Raw genomic sequence first — 17,081 nt, 5'->3', positions numbered from 1 at the left:
TTCTCAAGCTGCAAGACTAATAGTGACAATACTATTGCTTTTTCCATCACTGTACATATTTGTGTTCTACATAATGCTGACAAGTCACTGAAACAGAAACCACACATTCAGCGCATCATTTATGTGATTATATATGCTCACACATCCTTAATCTAAGGGCTTTCTTTTATTAGCTGATAAAACACGCAGCACTGCTGTATATTTTTGTATGTTCCATTAGCAATCGTTGCTTAATAACATTAGCAATCATTGCTTAATAACATTTGCTGATTAATATTGCGTAAATATAGAGAGAAAAGTCTACAAACTTCAGAAAATTATTTCATCCATCACTGTCCTTTGAAACAGGCTTCTTTTTTTCCTTTCCTTAATTAAAGAAGATATGATTAAGAATATTTCAGATTGATCTAGCACAGTTCATTCAAAGATGCTTTGCCTATCACATCCTTCTCATCCCGAGCAATTTTCATTCTGCCCAGACAGCAGCTAACACCCCGTGATCTATTCCCTGGCCGAGCATCTTACAACAACAGCTAATAATATTATCACCAAAACCACAACCACTGCAGGGAAAGACAGAAACACCCAATCAGCACATAACCGTAATGCAGAGGGAAGGAGCCAAGCTGAGCAATATGGGAATTTATAGAAAGGGAGGGTTTGGTTTTGTCTTTAAGTGTCCAACACTGGTATAATTCTCCCATCAACCGCACCACTAAGATCCCCTTTCTTAGGTGAGTGCAATCCCTCTGATGTTCCTCACATTTGAAAATCTCTGTAATTAGCATGTCTTAAGGCATCTCTCACTTGGTAGTGGAGCTTGGCCAGGGACAGTGGCTCACCCCGTGCTCCTCACTGACCTCTGTGCGGCCATAACCAATGTCCATATTTTGGATGGAGATAGAGCTATACTCCTCAGACTGTGCTTCCAGCCCAGAGAATCTCTTTTTTTCTGCCTCTTGCTGAAATATTTCCATGTTGGCAAAAGCAGGGTTGTCCCCTGCAGCAGTGCCTCACTAGTGGCAAGTACCTACAAGAAGAAGAGACCTTGCTCCTCCAGAGAGGGGTGGCAAGTCCCATCCACCCGCAAGCCATGGCAGGTCTCAGCCTTTTCATGGGGTGCCTGTGTCCTGAAATTTTCTGAATGTCTATAATGAACGGATTTATTATAGGGTTTTTTTGGTTTTAATGTCACTTTGGTGTTAAAGAGAAGAAGGTGTGCAGGTCTTGCCCAACACAGTAGTTCATGCCATGAGTTGGGCAGGGCCAGGCTGGGCAGGGGCTTCTGGAGGCTCTCCCAGGAGGGTAGGGCAAACAGCCATGCTCATGCCAGCATAAACTGGGAGCACAAACCTATGCAGAGGAAGCTCCCTAATAGGGTTTTAGTGGGGCAGACGCTTTCCCAGGTGCCTGCCATCAGCGCACTGTGAAAAGCAGGTATTCAGGGCTCACACCCCAGCATTTCAAAGCAACTCTGAATGCTTTCTGCTGGCTTCCGAGCCATTTTTTTACATTTTGCCACCGGCTGTTCTTCTTATGGCTCCAACAGCCAGCACTGAAAGCGTTTGTTGCCCTGTGATGAGGAACTGCGTGACAGTCAATGGGCAACAAAACTCCTGCAGCAACTCGCTGCCGTCTGTACGGCCCCTTAGGCTGATCCATGCCTCTCTCCGGCAGCACGGGCCTGACACATCCTGCTCGTTCTGCCATTAAGGAGAAGCCAGTCAACAGCTTTGCACTCGGAGGAAGCAGCAAAAAATGCATCACGCTAAGCCTTACTGGGAGATCCTCCTTTTCCAGCCACACTTGCAATGAGCAGTCCTGGCTACAGGGACCAAGTGTCCATTCGATGGGCTCTCCTGCAGTAGCAGGCATAGCAGAATGGAAGAATTGCCCAACTTCTGTGCTGGTTGGGGGTCTTCCACCAGAGCAGTGATGTTTGCCGTGCAGGGTTTTCTTTCCCCCTTGCAGTGCAGGCAGGACAGGCTGTGCTCCATCTTGCAGGGGGCACCAAAGGGAGGGATGGCTCTTCCTCCTCTGACCCCCATCCATGTAAGGCTACTGTACTCAGGCATTTGGAGGTCACAGTGATGGAAAACATACCTAAAAGCCTTCTTACTTATTTATATGCATATTTATATCGCTGCTGCAGGACTGTTGAAGTATTTGTTGTCATGAGGTTCTGCTCTTCTAGGTTTTCCAGCTCATATTGAAGCCATAATGTCATGACCTGCATTTTAAAGCAGGGTCTCTGAGAAGTGCAGATCATGGTCTGTAGCTAAGTGTATGACATGAGTTCCTATCAGGCTGACAGTCCCAAGTGGTGCTCTGCTGCTCTAGGAGCACAGAGGTATTGGGAGAGTAGGAGGCACCAGCCCATCCGAGTGTAGGGCTCATTGGTGGATCTGCATCGGATCTGTCACGTACGTATAATACCTGCTCTATGCATGCAAGGTGTGCACAGATAAGTGCATGCACGGTGCACAGAGCGCCTGGGCACAGCTGCACATCTGGATGCTTTGCACATTGGCCAAAGTTGTCTTTCCAGCTGGACCTGGGCTCATGGCTTAGAACAGCACTAGGCTAACAGCCATGAGCTGGTGCAGTTCACGTCCCGGGTGCTGCCTCTAACTGGCCAGCAGCTTTGCCCCCTTCTGCAAAGCCTCTTTGAAGCTCCACTCATATTTCTGTTCACGTTATGCAAAACAGGAGCCCCTCTAGGAGCAAAGACTTGCTGCTCTGCTCCGTGCTCGCAAGCTGCGTGAGTTGAGGGGAAAGCTCCGCTCAGCTTCTGTGCTCGCCATCATTTCTCACAGGTAATAGCTCCTGCTAAATCAGCCCGAAAACTTTTCTCCAAACAGTGCTTAACTGCTGACATGCTTAGAAGTAAACCACATTTAGCTGCCTTTAACACTTTTCTGTCTCCATTTTTATGCATTAAGATCCATTTCATGAACTTTCCTAGGTAAGATGATTGCCATCAGCAGGAAGAATGTAGTAAATTAATTATAGATGTATGTTAAATTACTTTCATTACCACCCTCAGTTCTGGGAGGGAGTCGTGTGAGCAGGATGACTGATGAAACAGTGTTTTTACATATTCCCTTGGTAATGGATATTTTTACTTGGCCGCCAGTGTTGTTTCTCAGCTCAGAGAAGCTGGAACTACACATTTCAGAAAATGGAGGCTCAGTCTAAAATTACCCTCCAAGCATTGTCAGACAGCTGTGGCTAAGACAGACTTGCAGCAATACCAGCCATCTCTTCAGGGTCTTCTACTGGCAGCCCTCAGTGATGTGCAAGGGTGAACTTCGGGAGCATTCATCCTGTCAGCATCCAGCCCACCCAAACACAAGGGAGAGGGAGTCACTTGCATTTGGGGTGTTGTTTCTACACACTGTCAAAGTCATGTCAGCCGAGACAAAAGTCAACATGAGGGGAAAGTTATTTTCCATATTCACCTTATAACAACCTTGGTGCAGGGTATTTTCTAGGGATTAATGACCAGGCCAGTTTAATGGCTCTCTGCTGAACTTCAGGCTATCAACTTCTTGCAGCCTGTCATTAATCCCTGGAAAAAATCTAGGTTCATGGTAGATACGAGTGAAAAATAATGCACAGTGTGAAGGTAAGTGTATTGGTACATATATTGGCATTGGTGAAGGTAAAAGTGTTTCATCATGTACTGGCTCTAATTGCTAAATTCAGATGCACTTCAGAATACAAGTAAATTAGCTACAGCTTAGTTACACTGTAATTACAAAGCTGCTTTGCTGCATTTCTATTTATACAATGTATAATTACTATCTTCTCTGGCTGAGAGCTGAAATCATGATTTCATTAAACCCTCAGGTTTCATACTGGAATGTACTACGCAATACTGTATTTTGAAGGATATCTGTAAGAGGTAAGTCCCTAGTGGGTAAAGTAGTTCAATATATTTCTAGCCACTGCACTCACTATCTTTTTTGTTTAAAAAAAAAAAAAAAAAAAAAAAAAAAAAAAAGTTTGGCAATGGTTTGCTATCAAAAAGAGAAAAGATAAACCCAAACAGTCAGGCTGTTTTCTAAAATGTTCAGCTTAGTAAGAAAGACACCAGCCTTCTGGATATTTTTGATTTTCTAAATTAATCCAATGATGGAGGTCTCCAAATGGAGGCTTATCTTTAGAGAGATGATGGTTCCTCCTTGTAGACCTCTGTTTAAGTATCATAATATAGATGACACGGTTCCACTCCATGCAGGAAAAGCCCAACATGGCTGTAGCCTACCCTTTGAGCAGCAGGGAGGTTTTGGTTCTGGTCTTAATTAATTAGCACAGTTGTCTTTATTAACTTCTTGGATGAGCCATGAGGACCCATTCACCTTGCCCATATCAAACCACTAGCACTGTTGTCCAACAGACTTTTGACAGACTTTTTGGAGAACACATCTCATGAAGGAGCACATGTGCTCAAAAAATCATTCCACATAGATACTTACAATCTCAGGGTTAAGTTGACTTTTGGGAGTAACACTAAGAGATCTCAAAAAAAACCCTCAAACATGCAAAGAAAGTAGAAATATGAATCATCATATATTGTGTCCCAGGTCATGACCTGTGAACAAACTTCTTTGTGTGGGTTGTCCTGCCTGGAAGAGTAAAAAGGAAAGCCCAGCCATGGAGAGCAAGCTGGGCTGCCCCCTCAGTCCCCAGCTGTGGTCTGGGGTCCGGAGCGAGCGCTGCAAGGAGCAACCTTCACACTTCACATTGCGGCTGGCCCCTGGCTAAGACCCACCCAGCACCATCAAAGATGCTTTGAGGATCCCTCTTGCCACCAGATTTGAGCGACTCGCAGCCTTTTAACACATCGATCCTGACATCGCCGAGGAATGCAGTCTCTGTGTGCAAGGCTTTAGCTCGTGGATTTTCCCTCCGATCTGTTGGAGCGAGGCTGGGACACCGGTGCATGCCCCTGCACACAGGGTAGGGGCTATCTCTTGGCCAAGGCGGCCAGCGGCACCTGGCTGGTGTCCGAAGCAGCGTGGCCAGCAGGAGAGGGCAGCGCCCGTCCCCCTGCGCTGGGCGCTGGTGCGGCCGCCCCTCGGAGCCGGGGCTCAGGTTTGGGCCCCTCAGCCCCAGCCAGACCCTGAGGGGCTGGAGCGTGTCCAGAGCCGGGCAGGGGCTGGGGCACAAGGCTGAGGGGGGGTGGGGGGAGCTGGGGGGGGGTCAGCCTGGAGAGGAGGGGCTGGGGGGGCTGATCGCTCTCTGCAGATGCCTGACGGGGCGGGGGGGGATATCGGTCTCTTCTCCCAGGTGACAAGCGACAGGACAGGAGGGAACAGCCTCAAGTGGTGCCAGGGGAGGTTCAGGTTGGGGACTGGGAAAAACTTCTTCATGGAAAGGGTGGCCAAGCCCTGGAACGAGCTGCCCAGGGAAATGGTGGGGTCACCGTCCCTGGGGGTATTTAAAAAATGCACAGATGTGGTGCTTGGTGACATGGTTTAGCACTGGGCTTGGCAGTCCTGGGTTAACGGTTGGAATTGATGATCTCCAAGGTCTTTTCCAGCCTAAATGATTCTATGAGTCTATGATTGTATCTCAGAACTCTGAAGCACATCAAAGAAACTTCCTTCCCCATGCAGAAGCAGGCCAGATGTGGTTTCCATTAGACTTGTAGAAGTGCCAAAAAAACCCACCCCACAGTCTGCTGGGAGAACAATTAGACTTGGCAAGTTTGCTCAACAAGCACTTATTATACATAGTATTAATGGGTGGTAGGTAGAGTCTGTGTTTTTTTCACTTAATAATGCATGGATCCTCCTAGATATTCTAAAGATCTCTCTCTGGAGTTGTGCTTTGTGATCAGATGGCATAACTAATGTCTGAGGTTGATTACATACTGATTAAAAACTGCTTAAGAATCTCATTCGTCCCGAAAGGGAACGCCAAGCCCTGCAGTACGAGGGAAGTGCTTGTCCCTATTTCATTTCAGTTGTACCAGTTCAGCTGTCGCTAGCAGCAGGCACAGAACGGCTCTGCTTTGCACATCAAAGGGAATCCAGGATACATAAGGAATCCGATGTGTCTGAGATTAGTCAGAATTAGACCTTGAAGCTGATGCCTTTGGCGAATGGATATCTTTCCCTGCAGAGAAGCCGATGGATTTGATTGGGAAAGTGTAGAAGCACATTTCTTGTTTGGTGCCTACTTGAAACAGCAAATTTCCCACAGAAGGTGGGAAATTCTTCATGGAACACAGTTTTGGTGGGACACTATGCGACAGAATTCTAAAAAACTCTGGAGATCCTACGGGAAGCCTGTGTTTCTCTGTGTTTCTCTTCCTATGAATGTAGTCTGGTGTGAAAGATAAGAAATTCATGAGCTGGAGAGTTGGCAGTGAAAAATGGACCATTCAGAGGGGTGATCATGGTGTGATTATGAGCTGTAGAAGCTGAGGTGTTTGCACTGTTAGGACTATCAGATAGTTTGAAGACTATCAACTTTGAAAGTCAAACTTTGATAGTAGACTTCGGCTCCTATGGGCAAGGGGCAGGACTCTGTCCTGTGTATGCATGAGGGACACCCCCATCCTTTCCAGTACCAGATACTTCTCAGCTGCCTTTGTAGCAGCAGATGTATTTCCTTCTTACCCCTCCTAAAATCTGCTGGTCGCGTGTGCTTTAGTAGGTAAGACACAAACCAGAGCTGTATTCACCAAAAGGCTTTAACCTATGTGCTGGCCTGCTGGGACTGCCTTTAGCCTTTCCCACAGCACCGGCTGGGAAACACTAATTCAGCTAAATGAAAGCTTCTGGTGTGATTAGGTTAATAAGCCTTTGCAGAGAAGCAGTTCCTGCAGTGCTGGACACGAAGTCACCGACGAGGGCATCCTTTGCCGTGTTCAGTTTGCAAAAGACAGCTGACCAGGACAGCCTTGGGCACTTATGGCCAAATATCTGTCACTGAGTTACCTGTGAATTCTGAGAAATCAAAATGTAAATGCATCTTTTGAGCACCGGCAAGGACTGTTATATGTGGAGGGTACAAACCTCGGTGTGTGGGCTGGACTGTCCATGAATTGCCTGGTCACTGCTGCAAGAGGCATGGTGCTGCTCCTCCGAAGCTTTTCCTGTCTGGCTTGCACTGGAACAGGTTTCTTAGCCTGTCCAGGAAAATTGCATCTTGAATTTCTGACTAAAATATGATCTGCAATTCCTAAATGACTTTGCAGTGTTTCAAAAATGTTGGAATAGGGGAAAACATGCAGTCTATGACAGCCAAGTTCAGTGTAAAGTTAGTGTGTCTGAATAAGGTGGTTAAAAAGAGGAAAGGAAGGGAAGTCATGAAAGGAAGCATTTTCAGTCCAAACGCATCAGTAATACGAAAGTTGAGATGTGCAGCATGTTTCAGAAAGTAGTAACATATAAACAAACAAATAAATACTAAAAAAAAAAAAAGACAGGTTATTTTTAAATATCATTCAAATTTATGCCTTTTTGGAGGGAGGGAACATAATTTATTTTCCTTACATACATATCCTCTTCAACTGTTTGATCGATGGGCTAAGGGCTTGGGTATCTCAAACCACGTAGGATTATGTCTGTCTAAGCCTCTCTTAGACATCTGGGCTGTTGAACATGTGGAGATTCGCCCTCTGCAGACACACCAAAGTGGAAGGCACAGATGTCACAGGTGTTTGGATCCACAGGACAATGGGTTGTACGTTTTTTAAAAGAAAATTATATGATGCTGTTAACTTGTTATAGCAGGGTCTTGACCATGGTGACATAGAAGATCCCATTTACCTATACAGGTTCAGGTTTTTGGTATCAGGGTGTAAACGAGGCTCTCTCCAGACACAAAGACAAGCACAGCGATACCTTCGCGAGTGCCAAAGCAGACGGTAGATCATGTCTCTGTTTCTGAGCTGCACTGCCGTTGTGGGAAGCTTTCCTGACAGTTGTGAATGTCACTCATCAAAGCACCCTCACAGGGTTCTGATAAGTCTAAATAGTACTATTTTATAGTCAATGTCACCGTCACCGCAGAGGGCAGAAAAGTCGCCTTATAAATTCATTCCTTAATATAATCTGAATGCACCTGTATTGTCTACCAGGTGTTTTCTGAACGCAGCCAAATAAATTTGATGTCAGCTGCCACAGGAACTGTCCTTCTGAATAATCTCTTGCGCTGTCTAAAATGATTGCATATTTCAAACATATAGGTTGGCACTTCATTTTTTTGTTTGATTGCTTGCTTGTTTTTAACACAGTTACTGCCAAGTCACCTCTACTCATCCGTGGTTCCAGACTTCTCTGGTCTCCTCGTGTGTTTTGCACTTTCTGAACATGGTTCATTCCTTTAGGAAAAGGACATGTTTTGCTCTATTGCTGCACATACCGCCAGTGACTATCCTTTCCTTTTGCAGCCCCTCCGTGTGCCAGATGTGGAGGACAGCCACGAGCAGCAGAAATACCCACCAGGAATGGTTACAAGACTGAAGACGGCAGCCTCCTGTGCTCACGTAAGGCAGCCTGGTTTTATACTCTCTTCCCTAAGTGCTGGGTACGGGCGCTGTTGTGGCTACATGAAAGTTTTCATACAGTTTTTCATTAACAGTAGAAAATAAAAAGCACTGAAACTGTTCTTTGAGCTTAAATCTACAGCTGACCTCGCAGAGCTGTGTCCCCCAGCCTTGCCCATCAGCCCTGCTCTCGGGCAGTCTGTGTTGCTCCTTTCCCAGGCCAAGACAATGCTGTGCGTGGCAAAGCAGCACCTGGCACAATGTGTGACGCCAAAAGATGTCTCCTCTTAGTAGTGTAGCACTCCATCATGTGGCACACTCACAGCTTTATCATTCTGCTACAAAGGGAGGGAGGCAGGTGTACAAATTTTGCCACTTCAGAGTAAGTGTTGAAATATTTAGATTCCTCTTCCAGTCCTTTCAATCAGAAAAGCTAAACATAGGGAGGGAAGAAGTGAGAGGAACCATAAGAAATGAGCACGTGGAATACATCTAAATCCAATCCATGGTACTTGTCACACCTGCCCATCGAACAGCACTCGTGCCTCACCAGCAGACCACGGTTGCAGGCAGGGCTGTGCTGCTGCATGGTCTGGTGGCTTCTTCTGTGGTTGTTAGAAATGATGCTTCAGCATCAAAATCAGGCTCTTGCAGAAGTCCAAGCAACCCTGGAAACAATGGGCAATTGCTTCTAATAAGGTCACAAGCTAATGAAATATAAAAGACTGCTAATACTTCCATTGGAGTGCAATTATTAAATATCATCCTTGCATGTCTGATATCCCAAATATGCCCCATGTGCCTAGTGCATGTGTTTATGGTACAACACTCACATCTCTTGACTTTCCCACACAGGTGCTTTCCAGACTTAACCATGCATGTAAATATGAATATTATGTTCAGTTTGCCACACAAATCACTAAATTAGATGCAGAGGCAGCTTCTGCTCCTTCACAAGAGCTTTTTCTAATGGATATTTCATATTGCACCAGTCATTTTTAATAACTGAAAATGTTCTTAGGAAAGTTTGAGATTTTTCCAAGCCTGGATTACAGCTTGAGCCTGCAAGGTGTTGAATCCACAGGATTTGATTCAGCAAAGCATTTCTAGGGCTACTCACATGCTTAAAACTACACAGTTATCTGGCATTGCTTTGCTGCAATGATGAGTAAGATCTATGCTCAGAGGTTTGAACCTTTGGTGGGGGCAGCAGGCAGGGTAACAGGGAAGAGGCAGGCCACCCACCACTGAAAACCAGCTATAATCACCAAAATTGTATTTGTAAAATGCATTGTATTTGTAAAATAGTCTGGCTTCCTATGTGCTAGAAATAGTGCCATAATCTTAAAGACAGTATATGTTTCTATGACAGGAGGTTGAGTAGGTTAAATGATGTAGCTGCTTAATGTTAGAAAACTTCTTGAAGCTGTAAAGAATTTCGTATCCAATGTAGCACTTTTTGTCCTCAGGAACAGTTTAACAAAGGTGTCCCTTTTCCAGAGGATTTTCATAGACAGCTGAACAGAAAGCCTTTTTATTGAAAATGTATTAACAAAGTTTTATGATTTAAAAAGCCTCCTTTGGGTTTCTGCTAGACAAAGAGCCTTAGCATCAGCTCCGGCCGTAAGGACAGCTGGGGATCTGGGTCGCTGTTCCTAGAATTAATTGATACGACCTGGTGGGAAGGTATGAAAATCATCTTATTAGATCCTTGCCAGGTCATTCTCCACTGCTTTCGGACTCATGGGTCCACACAGCTAGAGATGTGAGTCAGGGTGGCCCAGACAACTAAAAATGTCAATGAAACTGTGTGGCAAGATGCTCCTGGTGGTGTCCTGGAATAAGAGGGTAAGACCAAGAGTTGTGTTACCATGTACATGAAGACAGGGCTAGAAATCCTATGAGGATAAATTCCTTACTGAACAAAAAGGCAGCATTACCCTACAGATCACAATAGAAAAATGTAAACTAATTTCATTTTTTAAAAATATTATTATTATGTATGTGAGAGTTTCCAGAATGCATACTGGAAAATGTTCAGGACTTTCTATCAATGCCTTTTTTACTGAAATACTATAGATGTATTTGACAGAGTAACAAAAACACAGCAACAAAAGCCTAAGTATATTGTCTAGATATTTTTTTTTCCAGAGAAAAAAACAAGATACTTTGTAAGGATAAAATGTAAGTCCTACTGAAGTCAATAGCCAAAGATCATTACTCTTTAGTGGAACAAAAGATTTCACAGAAAAGGTTTTGTACAAGAAGATACAAATGATCTAAGTTTAAGAGAATAGTGTATTTATGAAAGTATTTTTACAAGCCATTCTTCATAAGTGATAATCTGGTATGGTTCCTTAGTGACAAAGTCATGAAAAAATACCGTCCGATCACATAATGGTACCATTGAAGCAAAGAAAAAGGAGACCTAGCCTTTGGACTGGTGTTAGCTTTGGATTTGGGTATCTGCCTGAAAAATCCTTGTTTTTATCTAGTCACTTGGAGCCAAATCCACAAAAGGCTCATAATTCAACTGCATGATGCCATGCTCAGCATCCAGGGCTCTTGGGCAACAGCTGCTTATTATAAAATACATCAGGGCTTGCTGTCAGAGTCCAGATCTTCCCAGCAAAAAAATTATCACCAGTGGATGAGAGCCTCTCACGTAGCCTCAGCTCCAGCTCTGCATCACTGACTTGCAGAAACTTTATTTCATACAAGACGACATGAGACCACCAGGTACTGTGGTGCCAACAACAGGGAGGTCCCTAACCCAGCCCAAACCAGAGGGAGGCAGCTGGGTATGGATTCCCTCCAGGCTGTATGCAACTTAACCAGATTATAAAAATATGGCACAAGGTCACAGCTCTGAGACAGTGTTTAAAATCATTAATTCTGAGTAATATAAAGCACAAAGTAAGCAGGCAGTGCTGCAGAGAGGGCTATGGTTAATGCAGGACTATTCATGGCATTTTCTGTCTTCTAGCACAGGGATACCTGTGCTCAGTAGGGCTTTCAGGCACCTCATGTGGGGCAGAGGATCCCATTTCAGCTCTGGCATGGCTAAGCTCTATTCACTGATGCAATGATACCTGTAGCTCCTCCACGCCTCAGTTCTTCATTTGTACAATGAATTAATTAAAAGTAACAGGGGTTACTGCCACACCAGGATGTTGTAAAGAAAAAACACACTAAAAATGGTAAGGTGCTCAGATGTTGGATAATAAGGACTTTGCAGCCCCCTAAGAAAAATTTTAAAGAATTTGCAGTGTTTGAACATAGACCAAATTTTAAGCCCTTTAAGGCCAAATTTCTGCCTCATACAGACAAAAGACATGGAAGAAGGGCTCCTATAGCATGTCAGCCTTGTGCTGGCCCCCCACATAATGCCACCTTTCTCAAGAGATTTTGCTAAATGCAGAATTCTCTGAGAAAGTCCCTGGTCAAGCCATGATGAGCCACCCCAAGTTAGTTCCTTCCTAACATGTTCCAGCCACAAGGACAGGTTGCCTTGCTGCCAAGCAGCACGCTCATCTTGTATTTAAGGTGAGTATAAGGTCTATTTTACATTTCCATGAGACAGAGGTGCAAGTCACGGTGCAGCTGCAAGTGGAAGGCAGCACCAAATCCCTGGGATAATTCCGAGACTGCAATCAAAGAGTTTTGATAGCACAGTGAGAAAATCTAGCCACCACAGTACTCAATACAAAGCCCATTCAGGCTGCTGGAAGTGCTCTGCATTGACTCCGATGGCCATTGGCCTTTTCACTGAGTAGAGCTGCAGCAGAGGGAATAGAAGTAGGGTGTCAGCTACACCCTTACTCAGCCCCTTCTGGGAAATGGGAAATATGGAAAGAAAAATCTTGCAGGACCTTTGGTATACAAATGGATACTGCACTGTGTCCCAACACTTTATAAGAAGCTAGACTTGTTTCTGTTCTAGTTTTCTCCTGCAACAAAGAAGAGGTTGCACATGGCAGAGCACAGAGCAAAATTTAAAAACCTAGTGTGATTTTGCAGCTGGTGTTCACTTAAGCAATCCAGAAGCAATTTCCCGTTCAGTCCACAAGAACAGGTTTAAACTTCATTTATGCCATTCACTTCCTCCTTTAGTCCTTCTTGTTCCTTGCTCAAAGGTTCCAGCTCAGGCCCATCCCGTGTGGTTTCTTTGTTCCAGCTATTTCTGCCTTCATTTTCTGTCCTTACAGGTTTAGGATTCTCTTCCTTTGCCTTTCTTTCCTTCTCCTCCTTGGCAAGCATACGATAATTATAATAATTCATGATGAACAGGAAGGTTCCTGCCAGGACCATCACAGCTCCACATTTAATGAACATATATTTATAGTCCCCAAAGGTATCAATAAGAGTTCCTGTAAAACATATATTAGAGAAAAAAAAAAAAAAGAAAAAAAAAAAAGAAACTTAGAGATGAAGGCAAGAATATTGTGTTTTCAGATCCTAAATACATAAGGACACCCCTGTGGCTTCAGGATAAAATAAGACATGACATTCTCTTGATCTCTTGCACAAATACTCTGATCCTGCAAATACTTCACATGTGCTCCACCATATAGCCTGTGGGTAGTTAACGTTGATACTGGTGATACTACCAATAATTTGTACAGTGAAGTAGAAGGGAACAGAGAACCTACATTGCAAAGTCTGGACTTTTCAGGCACACCTATTTTTTCCATGCAGAAACCGAGCCCTCTGACCAGAGACTCTGCAGACAGCCTTTGCATTGACTCAGTGATCACCTACAAGGATGTCCATTCCACCTGGTAGTCCTCAGGCTGCCAACAGAAGCGACAGCTTTCAGGAAGACCTTCCTGCGATGGCACCTACCCACTGGGTCTCATCTCAAGACTCTTGACAAAGACCCTCCAATCAATTCCACCCCGGTTCACTCACCAGCATTAGAGGGGGCTCACCGCTGCCCCTTCTGCATTTATACTCGTGATCTGAAGATGAAAGGGCACTGCGCGGAACTGGAAAACATTCGTTCCAGGGAAAGCAAAGATGATGCTGTCAATGTCAGACAATTTCAATGCCAAGACAAATGTGACAGGTTCCTCTCAAAGGTTAATGCCTCTGCTACGGAGTTACAGAGTAACTGAAGGGAGACGGCTTAATTGAAATGTCACTGTTCTCCATTATGTCAAAATGTAATGCAAATCTTATTGGGATTATGATCCTGAGCATTAATTCCCATTTACTGGTGCAAAACACACCATTCTTAACATCCCAGATCCTAATTAAAGTAAGACCCAGTCCTAACCTGGCCTTCGCAGTACAGTTAGTCCTCCTTGAAAGTGGCCCATCATCCATTAGCTCCCTGACTTCTTGGAATATGTTCCCCTCCTTAAAGAGAGGGACCTTTAATTACTTCCTGACTGACCCCTAATGCTGAAAAGCTGATGATTAATTATTCCACTGCATTACACTGACATGGGGGTTTATGGTCACCAAATATATAAATTTCTTGATGACAAAAAAAATGCTTTTTAACTGGTTTTGCCCAGCAGTTCTTCCTGAATCATTCCTGGATGTCTTGGTACACCATTTTCAATGCACTGTGTTTTTCACGTTACTGGTGAAACATCAGCCAAATGCTAATTGCAATATTTTTTCCTCCTCTGCTAATCAGGATGACCTAGAGGTCTCCTAAATAGGTTTCAATGAGAATTTTAATGAGTATTGGAAAATTCAACAGTAGGACAGTCTTGCCTCTTTTCCTTTGAGAGTAAGATAAAGTCATAAAACACACTGGGAACAATTTACTTAGTTCATTAAAGCAGAACCCTGCAGTAGGTTATTAAAATGCCAAAGAACCAATAAATTTGTAGGGTTTCCCCCACCATTTTAATATGCAGCAAAACTAATATTACTGATTATTACATAGAACTGTTTTAGCCTCATTAGCAGTCTCTGGTCATTAACTTAATCTTCCACACAGAAAATTATATAATTCAGAAAACGGTCATTTTAAAATTGTATTTTATTTTGTTTGTCATTAATTAAATAATGAATCTCCAAGACAGCAAGAGGATACAGCTGCTTCTGTCACACTGTATGAGCCACATGGTAATACAAAGAATTAAATGGCTCAGCGAGATGTGCCGTGCAGAGTATTCGCCAGATCTCCGGTTTGAATCCAGGAAATGGGTTTAAACTGCTGCCTTTCTGTGCGTTCCTTAAATGTTATGATACTGTCATGTCCAAAAGAATTAGCAGAGTTTAACTTCTATACATCTGAATCCAGAGAGCACAAACAACCTAACTAAATATTTCAGCATACTTAAAGGCGGCCAGTTTCCAAAGCAGTTATTCAAGCTTGCATACAGGTGAAATGCAAATTGCAGAGCAGGGCACATAGGCAGGATGGTATCTATACACCGAGGGGATGTCATCTATAAAGTCATTTAATCCATTGCCAACTCAGATTTGATAAGGACTATACTTAGGCCGAATTCCAGATTCAAATATGGTGTCTTCCAGACGTGGGGTGTTCCTTGTAGAAAAAGAAGTGAACACATGCTATAGAGGGAAAGCAGCGGAGGCTGTTAAAATCACAGATCACCGCTCCCACTTATCTTCAGACGACTGTAAGCCCTGCCAGAGGTTCAATATAGTCAGCAGGGACCCTGTCAATATTGTCAGGCTCTCTGCCTGTTGCTATTTCAAACCATACCATCCAAAATAAACCTTCTTTTGTATTTTTGGAACAGCCTTAAATCTATCAATCATCAGTTGCACTACGATGACTGAACTCCATAAGTGGAAGTACTCGGAGCCTTAGAGACAGATAGCAAGGCTTAGGTTTGAATCAACAAGAACTGCTGTGGTGTACTGTGCTTAAATTGTGGTGGGCTCCAGCCTTTTGCAACAGGAGGGGTCTCCAGGAGGAGTCGTGTGAAGTGCAAGGTTCTTGGTGCTGCAGGTGGTCCCAGACTGCAAGTTCAGTTCAAGTGCTTGAAGGCATCAGGGACTACAAGACCACTCCCTAAACTGCTGACTTCAACTGGAGGACTACACGGAAGGGAGTAAAGAGGAAATGCTGGACTTGCCTTCCCTGTCCAATTTCTAGTGGAAAAATGGTGCGTGGGAAGCAGAGAAAACACATTTAGAACCACTTCTTGCAAACCATGCTTGCAAGAGTCTAAATATAAGCGATAACCCAGTGGAAGCAGAGGAAGAAAAGACTCACCTCCAATAGGTGGTCCCAGCAATATTGTGCAGCACTCCACAATGGTGACCAGGCCAACAGCGCTGGTGAACCGGGCAGCTCCCACAAGGTCCATAAGTGTTTCAAAGAGCATGGCACAAACCATCCCAAAGGCCAAGCCAAAAAAGATGGCGTAGATGACGAGTCCCGTGTAGCCAGAAGCCAGCGGGCAGAGAAGGTGGCAGGTGCCGTTGAAAGCAATGGAGAAGCTGAAAAAGTATTGAATCTGTGGCCTCACCCACTTGCTGTTTGCAATGATGCCAGTGGTAGGTCGAGCAATCATATCCACGATTGCAAGGATCGAAAGGAGGAAAGCAGCTGAATATTCATCAATGCCGATGTGCTTTGCATAGGGTGCCAGGAAAACAATGGGGGCAAAAAACCCCAGGAACATAAGCACATTTCCAATCAGGTAAATCAAGAACCCTCTGTGCTTAAAGAGGGAAAAATCAAGGTACTGATTGATCTTTTCACAACATGCCTTTCCTCCTTCCTCTTCCACTTTGTCCTCCATAGGGACTTTGGTGGGACTACCCATTTCCATGGCATCTTCAGTGACCTCTTCTTTCAGAGCATCCTTCCCTTTCCCAGTCACCTGGGGTTTGACTGGCGGTGTGGGTGCCCCGATGGGTCTGAAGAGAGCTCCTGCCACACAGCAGTGTAATAAAATCGCCCCAAGAATTAAAAAGCTTCCCCTCCAGCCAAAATTGTCAAACAGGAACTGGTTGAGAGGAGCCAGGGTGCAAAGCATCACGGGGCTCCCTGCCATAGCAAGGCCATTCGCGATGGGCCTTCTCTTCAAAAAGTATTTCCCTATGATTATCACTGACGGCTGGAGGTTGAGAGCAAGGCCGAATCCTGGAACAGAGAAAAACAGTTGAGATATACACAAAGATTTTGGACCCATTTATCCTCAGCTCATTGTTTAAGGCAAATTCATAGACAACTGGTCTACTGGTGCCTCTTCAACATGATAGTCTGGATGCAAACTTTGCTCAAGATATCCCTCTAAGCTTCTGGCTGCCACCTTTGGGTAACCAGACCCCAGAAAGACACTTCCAGTCAGAATTTGCACTGCAAATCTCTCGAGTGCCAACCCTAGCACAAAGAGGTTGCTTTAGAATAAATCAAAACTGTACCCGCAGTGAACGCTGGCTGGTTTTATCCAGAAACAGCAGCCGTATTGGGGGCGAGGATGGAACTATATAAAAAGAAAAGACAACTCCTAGTTCGAGCAGGGTTGTGCTGACTTGGACAGTGCTAACCACCAAAGCACATCCTTCTCAGATGCAGCTGGGGCTGGCATCCCCCTCCATGGGCGGCGGGCGCCAACCACTGCCGCGGGGCAAA

The 17,081-nt window shown here is 44.5% G+C and overlaps 1 protein-coding gene across 3 annotated transcripts in view; it reads right to left on the bottom strand.

Moving 5' to 3' along the window:
• Nucleotides 1-3,986: 3,986 nt before the first annotated feature.
• Nucleotides 3,987-17,081, bottom strand: part of LOC308062065 (monocarboxylate transporter 2-like) — a 57,676-nt gene continuing 44,581 nt past the window's right edge. For all 3 annotated transcript variants that reach the window (XM_080382987.1, XM_080382988.1, XM_080382986.1), the window contains 2 exons: nt 15,714-16,589; nt 3,987-12,876 (listed from right to left, as the gene is read on the bottom strand). In XM_080382987.1, coding sequence (XP_080239113.1) covers nt 12,584-12,876; nt 15,714-16,589 — 1,169 coding nt within the window. In that variant the 3' untranslated portion in view covers nt 3,987-12,583. The remainder of the gene's footprint in view (nt 12,877-15,713; nt 16,590-17,081) is intronic.

The sequence above is a fragment of the Falco punctatus genome (genome assembly GCF_963210335.1).
Source record: "Falco punctatus genome assembly, chromosome: 4".
Taxonomy (NCBI): Eukaryota; Metazoa; Chordata; class Aves; order Falconiformes; family Falconidae; genus Falco; species Falco punctatus.
The sequence above is the reverse complement of the archived record's forward strand: the minus strand, read 5'-3'. Positions and strand labels throughout refer to the sequence as shown.